This window comes from Macaca mulatta, chromosome 3 (assembly GCF_049350105.2).
Source record: "Macaca mulatta isolate MMU2019108-1 chromosome 3, T2T-MMU8v2.0, whole genome shotgun sequence".
In the NCBI taxonomy this organism is placed as follows: Eukaryota; Metazoa; Chordata; class Mammalia; order Primates; family Cercopithecidae; genus Macaca; species Macaca mulatta.
Window position 1 is genome coordinate 7,664,668 of NC_133408.1, and position 16,608 is coordinate 7,681,275.

Consider the following 16,608-nt stretch of genomic DNA (forward strand, 5'->3'; position numbering starts at 1 on the left):
TCACTCAGAGACGTCCTTCTAAAGGAAACCTGTTTGCATCACCTTCCCTTCCAGCTCCAAATTAAATGCATCAAAAGATATATGCAAATTAAATGCATCAAAAGATTTCCATCAGGGCCAAAGAGAGTGGTCCTGATGGAAAAAAACATTACCTCTCCATTTTCCTGACACCCAGCCTGAAAGTCGCTGGAACTTGTACCAGGAGCTAACTATTTGTTACTCAGGCACAGCTTCCTTTACACCCCAGGCCCCTCATATGTCTTGTTGTCTGGCTACCTGTATTGACACTAATATTAATAGTATCATCTTAGGTTTCCCAGTACATGACTGAGCATCAATCAGCCCTCCCTTTCTCCTTCCAGGCCTGAAAAACACACATCACTTGCAAGATGTAGGTTATTGAGCTGAATCCCAATTGCAGGGAGGAATATTATTTCCCAGAACTCCCTGGAAACTCAGGTAAATACTTGTGCCAAGAAAGAATGATCAGGGGCTGCACAGGCACCTGCTGAGCACCGTCCCCTCAGGTAAAGCAGCTCCTAGCAGAACAAACCCAACCCATCTGGCCCAGTGTGCTATCCGAAACCCAGTCTGCAAGTTTACCTTTTCCAAAAGCTAAAAGAAGATAGCATCTATACTTATTGGGGACAAAATCACAGAATCTCATTGAAATACTTCTTGTTCGAAGTTGCATTTGTACAGGTCAGAAAGGGGTATTGGTTATATATATTCTACCTAATTTATGATTTGGGATGTAAAATGAACTCTAGGCCAGGCGCCGTGGCTCACGCCTGTAATCCCAGCACTTTGAGAGACGAAGGCAGGCGGATCACGAGGTCAGGAGATCGAGACCATCCTGGCTAACATGGTGAAACCCCGTCTCTATAAAAAATACAAAAACCTAGCCCGGCGTGGTGGTGGGTGCCTGTAGTCCCAGCTACTCGGCAGGCTGAGGCAGGAGAATGGCGTGAACCCGGAAGGCGGAGCTTGCAGTGAGCCAAGATTGTGCCACTGCACTCCAGCCTGGGTGACAGAGCGAGACTCCCCTCAAAAAAAAAAAAAGAACGCTAATTCGTTCATGTGTGATAACCAGTGCTGACTCTACATCAGCAAATTAACATACTATGTTCTCAGTGCTGCCAGTTGACTGTTTAGTTTAAGTGAACCACCCTGTGAAAAGACAGCTCCCGTCGAAACATCGCCAACCAACCAACCAGCATGTATAGCTAGTGCCTCTCCCTGGAACTGCAGACTGCTGAATTCAACTACACTTCCAGTGTCTCCATGTGGACATCTAACAGAGACCTTAGAATCTACAAGCTCCAGATTAGATGTCTGATCTTTCCCCCTAAACTGCTCCACCCATAACATTCCTTATCTAGGTTAATGGCACCTCCAGCCTCTTAGCCATTCTGGCCATATTCCTTAACCATCAAGGACTCCTCCTCTCTCCCCTAAAATTCTAACCCCAACAGGATTTTTTCAACCCTTGAGCTTATCAGCATAGAACTTGCATGCAGAGCAAGCCACATTTTCTCTGTCCTGATCCTCAAACCCAGTACATCCTTCCATGAGCCCAAAGACCCCAAGGGTCCAAGTACAGATGAGCACCACGTGGGAGCCGGGTAACCAGGAGAGCAGAATGGACTTGAGTCCTGGGAGAACATGGCTCGACGAGAACAAATGGCACATTATATATGCTGCTCACTCTTATGCCAACTCAGGTGGATATGTCCCAAAGCAAGTCACATCCTCCCAAAATGTGAACCCAGAGCTGTCACCCAGAACCAGCCCTGATCTTGGAGCCACTGCTACTGAGGGCAAGAAACAGTCCATGTCTCAGCCCCATCTCTCCACACTGACCAACTGATACGGAGGGGAGGAAAGGCAATGTGCCGCCATCATGAATACACAACGTGCACCATTTTAGAATCACCCACCACAAGGTAAGAATTTTTAAATGGCCAAAAAAGTCCAAAAAGGGGGGAAATGGTCTAAACCACCTGTCAAGGAGGGCCACAGCAACTGCTTCTTTGTTCAGGATCACTGGATTCACAGGATTTTGGAGGGGGAGAAGCGGTTTCTGCAATAAAAGAACAATTTTAGAGTCATTAAGGGGCAAAAACCAAGCTGTGTGCTCTAACAATTCTGATTTATAAAGAAACACATTTGCTTTTATGTAGTACCCCTGGCATAATCCTTAACCATAAACACTTGTTTTAAATTCCCTTGAGATCCCATCCCTTTAGAACGTTATTTCCTTAAAGAAATAAAAATATGGAAAACTAACTCAAAATCAATTTCTTTCTCGACACATTAGTTTCACCCAGAGACAAAATGATCTAAAGCTTCAATAGCTGATCAACGAAGATAAATGCCAGACAAATGGAGATAGAAGAGACAGAGATGTTTGATTTGGGCCATGATTTTTGTCAAGATAATTAATTGCTCAAAATACCAATGAGTAAATATGCACTAACAGGAACCTGCAAGAAGCTGTGGTCAGATTATCAAAGGAAACAGTCCATGCTCTCTGGATTTTTTTTTAATCTGAAAGATGCAATCTAGAATACACACGGGAGGCAGCCATGGTAAAATCAAAAAAATGGGGCTGCTGAAAATAGAGCTCCAATTTTTGTGGAAAACGAAGGTGTTTAGGCCCTTCAGTGAGAATCGATTGGCTGAAAACCTTCCCATGGAATTTGGTGTTCCCAGCAGCCTGTGAGGGCAGCTGTCCCATTCATCCTGCAGAGCAGGGGTGTGTTTGGCCTTCAAAACTCGACTGCTGCTGCTTCCTGGTGACATTGTCTTAGAGATGGCCTCATCCCATTATCACTCTGTATTGTCTCATGGCAAGAAAATGAGATACTACAGCAAGACTCCCCAAGAGAGGGTCTGATTTTCCAGCATTCCCAACACCCTGTTACATTCAAGGGGAACAGATCTCTTACTTGATTCTACTTGAAATTGGGAGGCAGTTACCCCCGATGTATTAAAATATCTCCCCACATGTTTTAATGTAGAAGGCTTTAAACAAAAAAGAAAGCATGGGGAAAAAACAATTTTTTTTTAAAGGTTTCAGGGTTCTTCCTCACTTTATTTTAAGCATTAGACAAATAGGTGGATTTTTACTGTTAACCTACTCCTAGAATATTCCAAGTTCTAGAATTTCTTCTAAAATTTATACAAAAAATAATAACCACCATTGTCAAGTTGTCCTCCCTGTGCAGCTGGTATCTAGCAAGCCAACCCTTCTTCCGGTTTTCTCTTTTCCAGGTCTTTCTACCACCCCCTCTTGTCTACTCACCTGTGGTCTTTGGTGCATCTGAATTGTAGCCAGAGTTTTCATTTCCACTTTCTGTCTTAGTTTCTTTGTTTGTCTTCTCTTTTTCAGATTTCCTACAATTAGACCATTTTATGTTCATGTTAAAAGTTTTTTTTGTTTTTTTTTTGTTTTTTTTTTTTGAGACGGAGTCTTGCTCTGTCGCCCAGGCTGGAGTGCAGTGGCCAGATCTCAGCTCACTGCAAGCTCCACCTCCCGGGTTCACGCCATTCTCCTGCTTCAGCCTCCCGAGTAGCTGGGACTACAGGCGCCCGCCACCTGCCCGGCTAGTTTTTTGTATTTTTTTAGTAGAGACGGGGTTTCACCGTGTTAGCCAGAATGGTCTCGATCTCCTGACCTCATGATCCGCCCGTCTTGGCCTCCCAAAGTGCTGGGATTACAGGCTTGAGCCACCTCGCCTGGCTCTTCATGTTAATTGTTGACATTAACATTGCCAAACGTTAATTGGCAATGGATACCTACGTAGTTCACATGGTTACTCTCAAGAGTATGCTTACATGTGGAACTTAACACAGGCAACCTATAGCTGTGTCACTGTGTGGCAGGTGTAGACGTCTGCCTATTCACACATTCCCATTATGGGGAGAGATGAAAGTTTATCATGGTCCATGGACTCCACTCCCCAGTTGCTCCTCAACTCTCAGAAACCATTCACCAAATAAAGCAAGTCAGCAAACTATGTGACCCACAGACCATATCTGACCCACCCCTTGTTTTTGTAAGTAAAGTTTCATTGGAACACGGTTACACCTATCAGCTCACATATTGTCTACGACTACCTAAACATGTAGCCATAGTCATGTTATAACAGCAGAGTTGAGTCCTTATGACAGAGACCATATGGCTGGCAAAACTAAAAATATTTACTATGTAGCCCTTTATGGAAAAAGATGTGCCAACTGCTGAAATAAAGCAAAAGTCGGTGCAGCCTCCTAGGGTTTGGAGGCTGGAAGGAAGTCTGGCGATGGATAGCCAAAGAATTTAAAATAGTCATACTTGACCTCTAAGGACGTATGCTAGGGAAACAATCAAGGATATGTACAAATATGTACTTGAAAGAATGTTGATTTGTGAGCTATTTATAAAAGCAAACCACAGACAACCAAGTGCCCAATCAGAGGGGACTTTTAAATAAATGATGATAGTTCTCTAAAATGGAATTCCATGGCACCTGTCAAAATTATTACATATGAGAGCTCTCACACACTGCTAGCGGGAGTGTAAGCCTGTACCCCTTCTTTGGAAACATGTGGCACCGTCTAAAGCTGAAGATATGCTACCTTCTGGCCCAGCTTTTAGGACTAGATACGGTCTCCCTTGGTATTTGCTAGGGATTGATTCCAGGACCCCTGCAGATACCAAAATTTGCAAATGCTCAAGCCTCTGATATAAAATGGTGTAGGATTTGCATATGCATATAACCTACACACATCCTCCCATACACTTTGAGTCATCTCCTGATTCTTTATAATACCTAATACAATGTAAATGCTATGCAAATAGTTGTTATACTGTACTGCTTCTTTATTTTGTATTATTTTTTACTGTTACTATATTTTTTCAAATATTTTTGATCCACAGTTAGTTGAATCAGAGGATATGGAACCTGCAGATATAGAGGGCCAGCTGTATTCTGTTTGGTCAGAACCAAACAGAAATGAGTACTTATGTTCACCAAAAGACTCCTACCGTAAAACTCAGAATAGTTGTTGTTTTTGTTGTTCTTATTGTTTCTTGGTGACAAGGTCTCACTCTGTCACCCAGGTTGGAGTGCAGTGGCGTGATCTCGGCTCACTGTAACCTCTGCCTCCTGGGCTCCAAGGATCCTCCCAAGTCAGCCTCCTGAGTATCTGGGACTACAGGAAAGCACCAACACACCCAGCTAATTTTGTACTTTTTGTGGAGATGGGGTTTTTCCATGTTGTCCAGGCTGGTCTCCAACTCCTGGGCTCAAGGGCTCCACCGCCTTGACCTCCCAAAGCACTGGGACTACAGGAGTGAGCCACCGTGCCTGGCCGGAGCATTAGTGTTTGCAATGGTCCCAACCTGAAAACTATTCAAACACCCATTTAAAGCAAAAAGTAAAAATGCATTGCATATGTGCCCAGAATGTAGTATTACATAATAATGAACCACTGACACCCACGTGCCATGGTATGGATCAGCCTCACAGTGAGAGGCTTGAGAAGGCAGACATAAATGAGTATACACAAAATGACACCATTGATACATGCCCCTCATCTCTGGGGATGTGGGAAAGATGTCAGAAGAATGTCGCCTTTGGGGAGGAGGGGTAGGCAGCAATTTGACAGGGGTCTAGGGGACTCTGGGGATGCTGAGGGTGTTCTAGCTGTGACTTTCAGCCATCAAGCCCAGGCGTTTGTGCTTTTTGCGAAACCTGATCAAGCTACACACCTGCAACTTGTGCACTTTTCTGTACTATCTGTATCTATCTAAAACTATCTTATACTTCTTCTGTACTTATAAGTATCTATCTAAAACTATCAAACAAATAATACAAAAATGCTGTGTGCAAGTATTTGTTAATAGAAATAATCTTCAGAACGTGCCAAGTGAAAAGAGCAAGCTATGGAATAATGGTTACTATGATCCAAATTTCACAAAATGCTTTGTGTGCATATCTGTGGGTACATACATGAACTATGTATGTAGGTACACACATAGTTAACAATAATTTCTTTGGAACTATAGAAGTGTGGGTGATTTTTTTAAAACTATTTCTTGTGCCTATCTTTATATTTATTTAAACATGCATTGATTTTTTTCTATAATAAACATACAACTACATATATATATTATTTTAATGCAAAAGAAATCCTTGAGCAGCTGGAGCAAGCACCATGGACATCGTGAAAGGGGAAAGCAAGTGGGATTGGATTATGCAATGGACAACCCCCATTGTCTTTCTGGAGCTTAATGCAGTCTCGCCTAACTTTAAGGGCTGCATAGAGAAGGGCCCAAGCCCTGGGTCAGGTCCGCCCAGTTCACATTCAAACAACTCTACAAAGCATGCAGCAGTGAGTACCTGGCATGTACATCAGGCACTCAAGATACACTAGCTTTTCTCATGCGCCCAGTGTCATTATTCTACAGTTGTTGTTATCCTCTACCCATTATCCCGACTAGCTATTGATCACTTTGCTGTGCTTTCAAATCACCTAAGACCCCAGAGAACAGAAATGGAAGATGCTGGCACAGTCAACAACGGTGAACCAAGAGTCCAGGTTTCCGTTCTGCCAGTAGTAGCAATCAAGAGAAATGCCAGAATAATTATCAGGGTCCATTTTTCTTCCTCTTCCCTTGCCCTAAGTCAGGCCTCAAAGGAGGAATATTTTTGGATTGCTCCTTGGTGGTGTCCTCTCTCCAAACTTCGTGATCGCCAGGGATCAGAGGGAGAAGGGATAGCCTTTGCCACATGGTGATGGTGCACATTCATTCACAGAATGTAGCCAAAGGGTGTTTTAGAATCTCAGCACTTAAAAATGTAAATATTCTAATAAAATACTGATAACTACATGTGTTCTTATATTACCCACAAGAAACAACAGCTGTCTAAAAAACCCTCCCCTTGGTGCACATATGGCTATGTTAATACTGCAGATATTTAAAAGGGTTACTGGCTACTTATTATAAGTCCTTGACACAGTTACCTTAAAAGTGCTTGCAGCTACTTCTGGGCAGCCTGGGAAGGAAAGGAATTTTTCAGTCCTGTCCACTCCCCGTGGCTGAATGAGCACCGAACACTGCCTAATTTGTCTGCCTGGACAGTTTCACGTGCCTTGCAGGCATCCGCTTGGCTCACTGCTCTCCACTACCCCAGAAATTCCAGCAGGACCTCTGCTGGTGGCCCTGGCCTCCACCCAAAGCAGGCAGGATGACAGTCATGGTGCACAGTGTCCTCTTGTGGAAAGAGTTGCAAATGCTAGACACTAAGAAAATCTCCATTTCCCTAAGTGAACCAGAGCAAGTCAAAGGTAGGCAGTGGCAACCCACCTATTTCATTCCACAGTTAATGTTGCCCTATGAGTTTGTGATTGGCATACGTGTTTTTCAGCATTGTCTACTTTCAGTACTTAATTTTGGATAATATAAATCCGAAACTCCCACAGTTGTGTGTATGTATTGTTATTATTGTTGTTGTTCAATTTTTTTTTTTCAGAAAATAGATGTGGTTTCAAACTTACCTTTGAAATTGAATACGAAATCCTGCAGAAAAGAACAAAATTACATTAGAAAAATCAGGATACTTATTCTAAAAATCGAGTCCCATTAATTTTTATAGACTCCCTTATTTTAACAGACCTAACGTTAGCATTTGTGACCCAAAGTTTATTATTAAGTTTTCCCATACCAAAGTATCAAATGACTTCCAAGCATAGGAGAGTAGAATTCACTGTTAACTATTAGAAAAATAAATAACTCCTAGGTACCTGAAATATAGACTATATAGTACTTACTATATTTCAGATACCTAGGGGTATTTACTTATTACTTTGTGAATATTGAATTTGATTAGTGAGACTATAAAGACTCCATATATCAAGAAAAGATGTTTTGTGTTACCAATCATTGCTGCTCTTCATTCAATTCTTACCATGTGCCAGCACCAGGTAGGCTCTGTACAAAGTACTAGCTCATTTAATTTTTACAATAACTCAAAAGTAGGTGTTACTGTTTTAACAGACTAGACACTGTTATATTAATATTACCATATTTCTTTAATTCAAAGATACATTTTCAATCAATATGTACCAATAGTATCAACTGATACAGTTGTGCCCTCACCCCCAACAACAACAACAAAAAAACAAAACGAAACAAAAAAACTGTCATTAAATTGCTAATGTTTTTAGTCAGTGGATCCATAGACTGACTAGAAGGAATCTATTTTGAGCTATGTACACATTGTGAAATGATTAAATCAAGCTAATTCATATAACCATCATCTCACACATTCATCGCTATTTTGTGGTGAGAATATCCAAGATCTATTCTCTTAGCAATTTTCAAGTACACAATACATCATAATTAATTACAGTCATCATGCTATACAGTAGATCTACAGAATTTATTTTTGCTGTCTAATTGAAACTCGTGCCCTTCGACCAACATTTCCCCAACCCCCATTCCCACTCCCTGGTAACGCCCACCATTCTACCTCCTATTTCTACAAGCTTGGCTTTTTTAGATTCCACCTATAGTGGAGATCATACAATACTTGCCTTTCTGTGTCTGGCTTATTTCACTTAGCATAATGTCCTTTAGGTCTCTCCAGGGTGTAGCAAAGGACAGGATTTTCTTCTTTTTGAAGGCTGACTAGTGTTCCATTGTGTCTATATACCACATTTTCTTTGTCTATTCATCTACGGATGTACACAGGTTGATTCCATATCTTGGCTATTGTGAACAGTGATGTAATGAACATGGGAATGCAGATATCTCTCCAATATGAAGACGTCATTTCTTTTGGATATAGACCCAGGAGTGGGATTGCTGGATTATAGGATAGCTCTATTTTAATTTTTTTGAGGAACCTCCATAGTGTTTCCACAAAAGCTGTAACAATTTACATTCCCACCAACAGTGTGCAACCACAGCTTCTCCAACGCCTGTTATCTTTTGTCTTTTTTATAATAGCATTCTAATAGAGGTAAAGTGACATTGTGGTTCATCTATCTTTGAAAGAGCTGATGAGTTCATTAACTTCAACTGCTTGTACCAAAAGCTCAGACGTATGTACAAATGTAAATGAACAAAAAAGTTACCTCTTTTTCTTCTGCAGCAGAAACGGCAGCAGCATTTGCAGCCACAACAGCGGCAGCAGCCGCAGCGTATTGTAAGAGCACACGTCAGCGTCAGAAGCATGGTGCCTGCTAATCCAAGTCCAACTTTGCCCCACGTAGGCAATGAAAAACCTAAGCCTGGTAAACTTGATAATATACCTGGAATATTAATACCACCTCCGGTGCCTAAAGGAGAAAAATATATATTTTAGTGATACTTGCACTGCCTAGAATCACAGATTCTGCCCCATTACAAGTTGCATTATGTGTTCTAGTAATATTATAACCATTCAGCGTGCTATGGCTAGGCGTCATAGGTCAAGCTTCTTTCAATGTGTTTAATTATTCAATACTCTCCAGTACCTTCCATCACAATATTTATTTCTGCCAGTAAACAACTTCTTAGTAACCCAGTCCAGGTGTTGGTTGTTTAATGTCTCTAATATCCCTGAAAGGTAGATAAGGCAGGGCTTGGCTGACAATCCCCTGAGGCTGGCATAGTGATGGTCACGTTTGACATCCTTTATTTAATCAAGGAAACTTTTTGAGCACTAAAATGGACAAGACTGGAATAAAGACATTTTGTTCTCCCTTCCAAGTCCCCACTCGTTGAGAATCCAGAGCCCAGAGGAAACAAGGGTATTTTGAGGGAGGGTCACTTCTAAAGGAACTTAGGTTCATGGCTTTCACCCTTGCCCCATCCAACTCCCCGACTCCTCAAATTCATTCCTCACACAGTAATTGCTTTTTCCATAGCTTTTCAGGAGGCACCTTCCTTAGTGTGTATGTTTCCCTCTTATTTTACCTAGTAGTCATGGAGGCAGCAGGAAAAAAGGGTAAAGTGAGGCAGAGCAATCAGGAAGCAAGATGGATGTAGGGAGAGAAGGACAGAGGAAAAAGCCATTTTGATTCTTTTCCACTATGTCTTAGGCAGAGCTGCTGTGGCTTCACACGATTATCCAAATTCAAATTTAAGTTAATTAAAAGTATGAGTCTTTAAATAGTCAGTGCCTCAGTTGCACTAGCCACATTTCAAGTGCTCAGTCACTACAGATGTAGAACATTTTTATCATCACAGAAAGAGACAGTATGGGAATTACACTGATGTTGCAAGAAAATTTTCATCTAGCCCTTCGCTTCTCCCTAGCACACCACGCTGATGTCAAACCACACACATTTAAGTTGATCTGTTTAATTGTGAATTGCTATTCAATGAAAGGCTGTCACTCAACCCTGTGTGCTTGGGTGGCATCTTAATGTAAATGCATGCTATTTAGGTTCTAGAGAACCCTAATATAGGATGAATGGATGGATGGATGAATGGATGGGTGGGTGGGTGGATGGATGGATGAATGGATGGGTGGGTGGGTGGGTGGATGGATGGATGCGTGGGTGGGTGGGTGGGTGGATGCATGGATGAAGGGAAAGATTAAGAGACAGTTCTCAACCCTGCATGCTTGGGTGGTATATTAATGTAAATGCATGCTATTTCATTAGATACTAGTCATTAGAAAATATTGAAACAGGAACATGGGGTTTGCCTTGAAATCAATGGCCATCCACCACTTTGGAACCAGAGACTAGCGTTCAAAAACAGCTCTTAGATGTTCTTCCTTATAATTTTCCTGGAAAATTGACTGTGCAATAGTAGTTGGCTATTCCTGTGTCAAAGTTAAATGACTCTACATGGAGAAGAGAAGTCTATGCACCAGGCAGTCAGCTGCAGCTGAACCAGGTCTAGGGATCACCTTTCTCCCCATAGTAAGATGCCCAGAGCAGAACTGTAGGATTGTAAGGAAGTCAAACTACTTTCCTAATGCTGTCTATCTCCACCTCTCCCACCATCCAAGATGAGCTGGAATAGACAGAGACTTGTAAAGGGTTCTCCCAAAAATGGTGAAGACGGAAGGAACAGAATACACCCTTCCCATTCCACACCTTCCCAGAGTTGAAGCACTGACACAAGGCAGACCCTTCGCCTGCAGAGGAGCACATTTATCCCCTTGCTCCACAGACAGCAGAATCCCAAGCATCACCTGGAATATCACTGCACATGCAGATTCAAAGCCCACCTCAGGGGACACAGAGTCAGGATATCCCAAATGATACCCCCATGATTCTGAGGCAGACAGTCGGTGACCCACATTTTGGGGATCCCTTGTATGCAGCCAGAATGTAAACACTGCCCAAGCTACCCACGACATGACAGGATGCTCTCACACTCCCCCTCCCACAGATGTGATAATAAAATGATGAAGTCCAGAGTTGCATCAATGATCTTCACAGTCTTGAGTTGGAGGTTGGACCACTATGTGGGAGGTTTGTGACTGAGAAAGAACTTTAGGTTTCCTGTGGTTGGAACCAGTCAAATCTCATGACCAGCATTTCTTGCTGCATTACCTTTGGCCTCTGGCTCACTTGCCAATAATGGCTCTTTTCCCACCAGGCTGTTCAGGGGTGTGTGTGAAAGTTCTGAGAATGCTGTAAGTTACAGCGCACAGGTTCCAGTTGGCAGTGGTCATCCTAGTTCCAATTTAACGAACTCTTATGAACTGAAGTTTGCAAATATAACAAGTTTTCTTAATAAAGGAGCTGGCTGGGGTTAACCAATGAGGTCTGGCTCAAGATTTAAGAGACAGGCTTGAAATTCTCACTGACACAAGACAGTATGCTTGTGGACTTACACACTCCCTATCGGTAGACTTTTCTTCCCCTACTAGACAGAAACATGAGTGTGACAAACTTCCTGAATCTGGACGTGACATTTCCTCTAATCTAGCACGGAGACGGCCTGCCTTAATCTAGCACGGAGACGGCCTGCCTTAATCTAGCACGGAGACGGCCTGCCTTGATCTAGCACGGAGACGGCCTGCCTTGATCTAGCACGGAGACGGCCTGACTTGATCTAGCACGGAGATGGCCTGCCTTGATCTAGCATGGAGACGGCCTGCCTTGATCTAGCACGGAGATGGCCTGCCTTGATCTAGCATGGAGGCGGCCCGCCTTAATCTAGCACAGAGAGCCTGCCTTATTTTCAGGGAGTGCATGTTGAACAGAAGGGAAGGGACATTTTGCTGGGGGTGGTGACTGAGTCAAGGGAGAGACTGAGGGCCAGAGGGACTTTAAACACTCTTTTGTCCCTTAATTTAACCACAAAGTTCAGAAAGTGATGCCTGCATTCAGTTAAAAGCCCCAAACGCTGACCAAAATGGAGCTGGTATTAGGAACCATATCACTTACTCTTTCGCTTCCTATTTGTTGTGACCACACTCCAGTGGAAGGCAAATGTTCCAAGGAGTTTTATGCCTAGGTGAGACTTAAACTGAAGTCTCCCTTTAATCCAGTGGAGCCCAAAGTGTAGCGTATAAGTCAGCAAGAGGCATGATTTAGTGCTGGGGCTACACAGACAGCCCTTTCTTATTTTCATAACCATTTCAAGCTTATCATGTATAACACATATATTATATGTATATACATAAGTATACCCACATGCATGGATATTTTTGTTTAGTATGGGGCTAATTTTTTTTTTAAAAGAGTGCATTTACTGTAGATTGAAAAATAGGTGGTAGCCACATATTACTGACAAATCAAAAATCTGACAGTGGACAGAAAACAGACTCGTGGAATGATGTCATCCATAATCCAATTTGCATGCAGACAAGATGCTCGGGACAGAGGAACTAAGTAAATGGCACAGGGAGCCCAGAACAGGAAGCCACAGGGCTCCTGGCTCATATCTTTCCATCCTGCCATGTGTTGTCTCCAATGTAGAATAATCCTTCTGAGGAAAATATGGCCCAGAGGTGACATAAACATATTTGCATAAAGTCTACAGTGGGGTGCTGGTCTGTGCCTTGTAACCTCTGGAGGGTGTGGGTGTGCCTGGCTCAGGTGAATGGCGGGTGTGCTGGAGAGGATGAGCACACTAGAGCTGAATAGTGACTAACGAAGATGAGCTCCAAGGTCAACGCCGCTTGCCTTTCCCCCTACGCTCCTTCACACCACTGTGTGCTTGTTAGGGCCTCATTACTGACTTTACCATGTGCTTTAACCTCTGCTTGGAGATTGTCCTTTTCCCATCTGTGAAGACAAGGAAGATAGCATTTCCCAGATGCTCTCAAAGGAATGCATAGAGGTTTTAAAAGGTATAGAATTTCTTGAAACCAAATGTATTAATATAAAATGTCGCCACCACCATGTGCCAAGTACATATGAATACCAAATGTCACCACCATCACGCGCAAAGCACATCCCTGTGCCCACTACAGGCGACACAAGAGATCTCTGAATCAATAGTGTGAATGATAACAATTACTCCCTTTCCAGTCCTGTGTGCTCTGGGGCAAGGACTGTTCTAAAACTGAGGCTCAGAGAGGGTAAGTAACTTGTCCAGAAGACACACAGCTAGTGATTGGGTGAGCCGGGACTGGAACCTAGGTTGTCTAATGTCCAAGTCTGTGTAGACAAAGCACTTGATCGGGCTGGATGGGAAGGTTGGACCTTAGAGATTTTTTTCAGTTCAGTAGCCCCCAATCCTGGCTGCCCATGAGAGTAACTTGGGAACGTTTTTTACAATTGTAATTCCCAGGATCCACAAAAACCCATGAAACAAAACCCCCAGGAGGCAGCTGAGCCTCAGTGTATTTATGAAGAAGGCTCCTCTGCTGGCCCTGACCCACAGCCGGGAGAGAGGACTTCTCTATTCTTCTCCTACCCACTTTACAGGTGAGAAAACTGAGCCCTGAAGATTGCTGACTTGCCCGAAGTTGCACCATCAGTGCCAGGGCAAAGGCCCAGGACTGTCACTTCTACTACTCTTCTCTGTGCCCAAAATTGCCATTTCTCAACACGGTAAGGTTATAACCAAGAATCACTACATTCTACAAGGTGCTCGTGTGTCCTAAAAACACTACTTCATTTTAACCATTTCACAACCTACACACAAATAACTGCACAAAGAAAAGCACCCCGAGGGGCAGAAGGCTCTGACAGTGCTTCTCCCAAGTCAGGGTGAGAGGGCCTCACTCTCTAGTTTTGGATACATCTGCAGTGCTCGAGGTTTGTATCACTTCGGTAGTTAAGAAAATCAATTTCTAAAAAACAGATCTGAAATGAGGGTTAGTCTTCCCAGAATGCTTTTCTCTAAAGAAACCTTTTGAACTATAAACCAGGAAGTACTTCATACAACCCTGTGACTTGCCCTGATTGGATAGGCTTCCAAAGTTGACGTCATTCTTCTTTCAATGACTTGCAGGGATCATTTCAGAAATGAAAACAAATGCTTTGCACTTTTAGGAAATGGGGGGAAAATGGATGTTTATGTGATTCCTGAAGAAGACTGAATGGGCATAGACCCATTAACGCTTGGCTCTCTAGAAACCTGGCTGTTCTCCTTACAGCCTCGTCTGGTCACCAGCTCTGCCAGCCAAGGCTGCAATGAGGTCTTCAGCTAATAAAACTTACATAAAACACATAACATGCAGCCAGCCATCAGCTGCACTGGATCTTGATGAATAATTTAGAAACAAATTACCCTTTTCCAAATGAGTTCAATAAAGCTAGACTCATTGCAAGCACCCTCTGAGCCTCCCGCTCCCAGCAGCCATGCCTCCAGCTGCCGTCATTAAGGCACTAGTCCTGGTCTAAGAAGAATTCAGCAAATTAAACCTGATAAAGGGAAATTAAGTGCTCCCTTTCCCTTCCACTGCAAAAGAAAACATTTGCAGGCAAGCCAGTCTCTAAAATCTCTCTCTCTAAGGTACCATCAATCAGGCCAGAGCTCCTGCTGTATCATTACCTTGTTAGGATATATGCTTTAACCAGTCCATTTTATTCCATTTGGTGCTAATGGAATTTTAAAATATCTTCTCTTTCAAAGCCTGGACCATCCTTTACCATATTTAAGTAGTCTAACGTATGATATTTAAGGTTGGCTCCCTGGAAAAATGACTGATTCCAGGTGGAGACAGGGGAGTACAAAGTGAGTCTGGAAAACCTAATGGGTCCAGGTGCTCGAAAACTAATAGGGGGATGTCAGAAGGACGCCAGCACCAGCTTGAAGGGACACCAACTGGCCACGTCTGGAGCAATCTGAGTGTCAAAATGAAAAATGACAGGAATAGATTAGAATGTATTGAACAAAATTGAGTCCCTACTAAAACTGTGAGGGGAAAAAAGGAAGAAAAAAGAAAAGGAAGAAAGGGGAGGGAAGTCTCTTGTTTAACAAAAGAAAGCCAATTAATAGATATGGAAAGAATAATGGAAGCAGGAAATCACTCTTTACAACCACCATAGAAGTAATTGATTCAGGCAATGATTCATCAATGAATGTAAAAGTTAGTAGGTGGAAAAAGAACAAAGTCGTCTCCTTTGCAAGGACATGGATGGAGCTGGAGGTCATTATCCTTAGCAAACGAACACAGGAACAGAAAACCAAATACCGCCTGTTCTCACTTCTAAGTGGGAGCTAAATGATGAGAACACATGGACACATAGAGGGGAACAACACACACGGGGGTCTATCTGAGGGTGGAGGGTGGAAGGAGGGAGAGGAGCAGAAAAAATAACTAATGGGTAGGCTTAGTACCTAGGTCATAAAATAATTTGTACAACAGTCCCCTGTGACATGAGTTTACCTGTATAACAAACTGGCGTGTGTAACCCTGAACCTAAAATAAAAGTTTTTAAAAAATTTTTGTATTAGGTGGGTAAACAGGATATTCCCACAATATCTATTGCTTTATATCTAGTGGCAGGTAAAAGCTACAGAAAAAAAATGTTTAACTCAAGCATTTCTCTCCAAACTTGATGCTCTTTGATGATAAATAATTGGCAAGATTCTAAATGGCTTTCAAATGTAATAAGAGAAAAAACTTTAAGATGGAATTTTAAAAGCAGATGAGGGTATAAGATTATTAAGCTGTATGATTTATAATCCTTTGGGTATATACCCAGTAATGGGATGGCTGGGTCAAATGGTATTTCTAGTCCTAGATCCTTGAGGAATCACCACCCTGTCTTCCACAATGGTTGAACTAGTTTACAGTCCCACCTGCTATAAAGACACATGCACACGTATGCTTATTGTGGCACTGTTCACAATAGCAAAGACTTGGAACCAACCCAAATGTCCATCAGTGATAGACCAGATTAAGAAAATGTGGCACATATACACCATGGAATACTGCGCAGCCAAAAAAAAGGATGAGTTCATGTCCTTTGTAGGGACATGGATGAAGCTGGAAACCATCATTCTCAGCAAAAAAACTGATCGCAAGGACAAAAAACCAAACACCACATGTTCTCACTCATAGGTGGGAATTGAACAATGAGAACACTTGGACACAGGAAGGGGAACATCACACACTGGGGCCTGTCGTGGGGTGCGGGGATGGGGGAGGGATAGCATTAGGAGATATACCTAACGTAAATGATGAGTTAATGGGTGCAGCACACCAA

General features: G+C 42.6%; 1 protein-coding gene across 2 annotated transcripts in view; it reads right to left on the bottom strand.

Moving 5' to 3' along the window:
• IGSF5 (immunoglobulin superfamily member 5) overlaps nt 1-16,608 on the bottom strand; it is a 101,178-nt gene that overhangs the window by 35,678 nt on the left and 48,892 nt on the right. For both annotated transcript variants that reach the window (XM_077995739.1, XM_028845320.2), the window contains exons 6-9: nt 9,130-9,333; nt 7,549-7,570; nt 3,308-3,399; nt 2,004-2,083 (exon numbers count right to left, since the gene is read on the bottom strand). In XM_077995739.1, coding sequence (XP_077851865.1) covers nt 2,007-2,083; nt 3,308-3,399; nt 7,549-7,570; nt 9,130-9,333 — 395 coding nt within the window. In that variant the 3' untranslated portion in view covers nt 2,004-2,006. The remainder of the gene's footprint in view (nt 1-2,003; nt 2,084-3,307; nt 3,400-7,548; nt 7,571-9,129; nt 9,334-16,608) is intronic.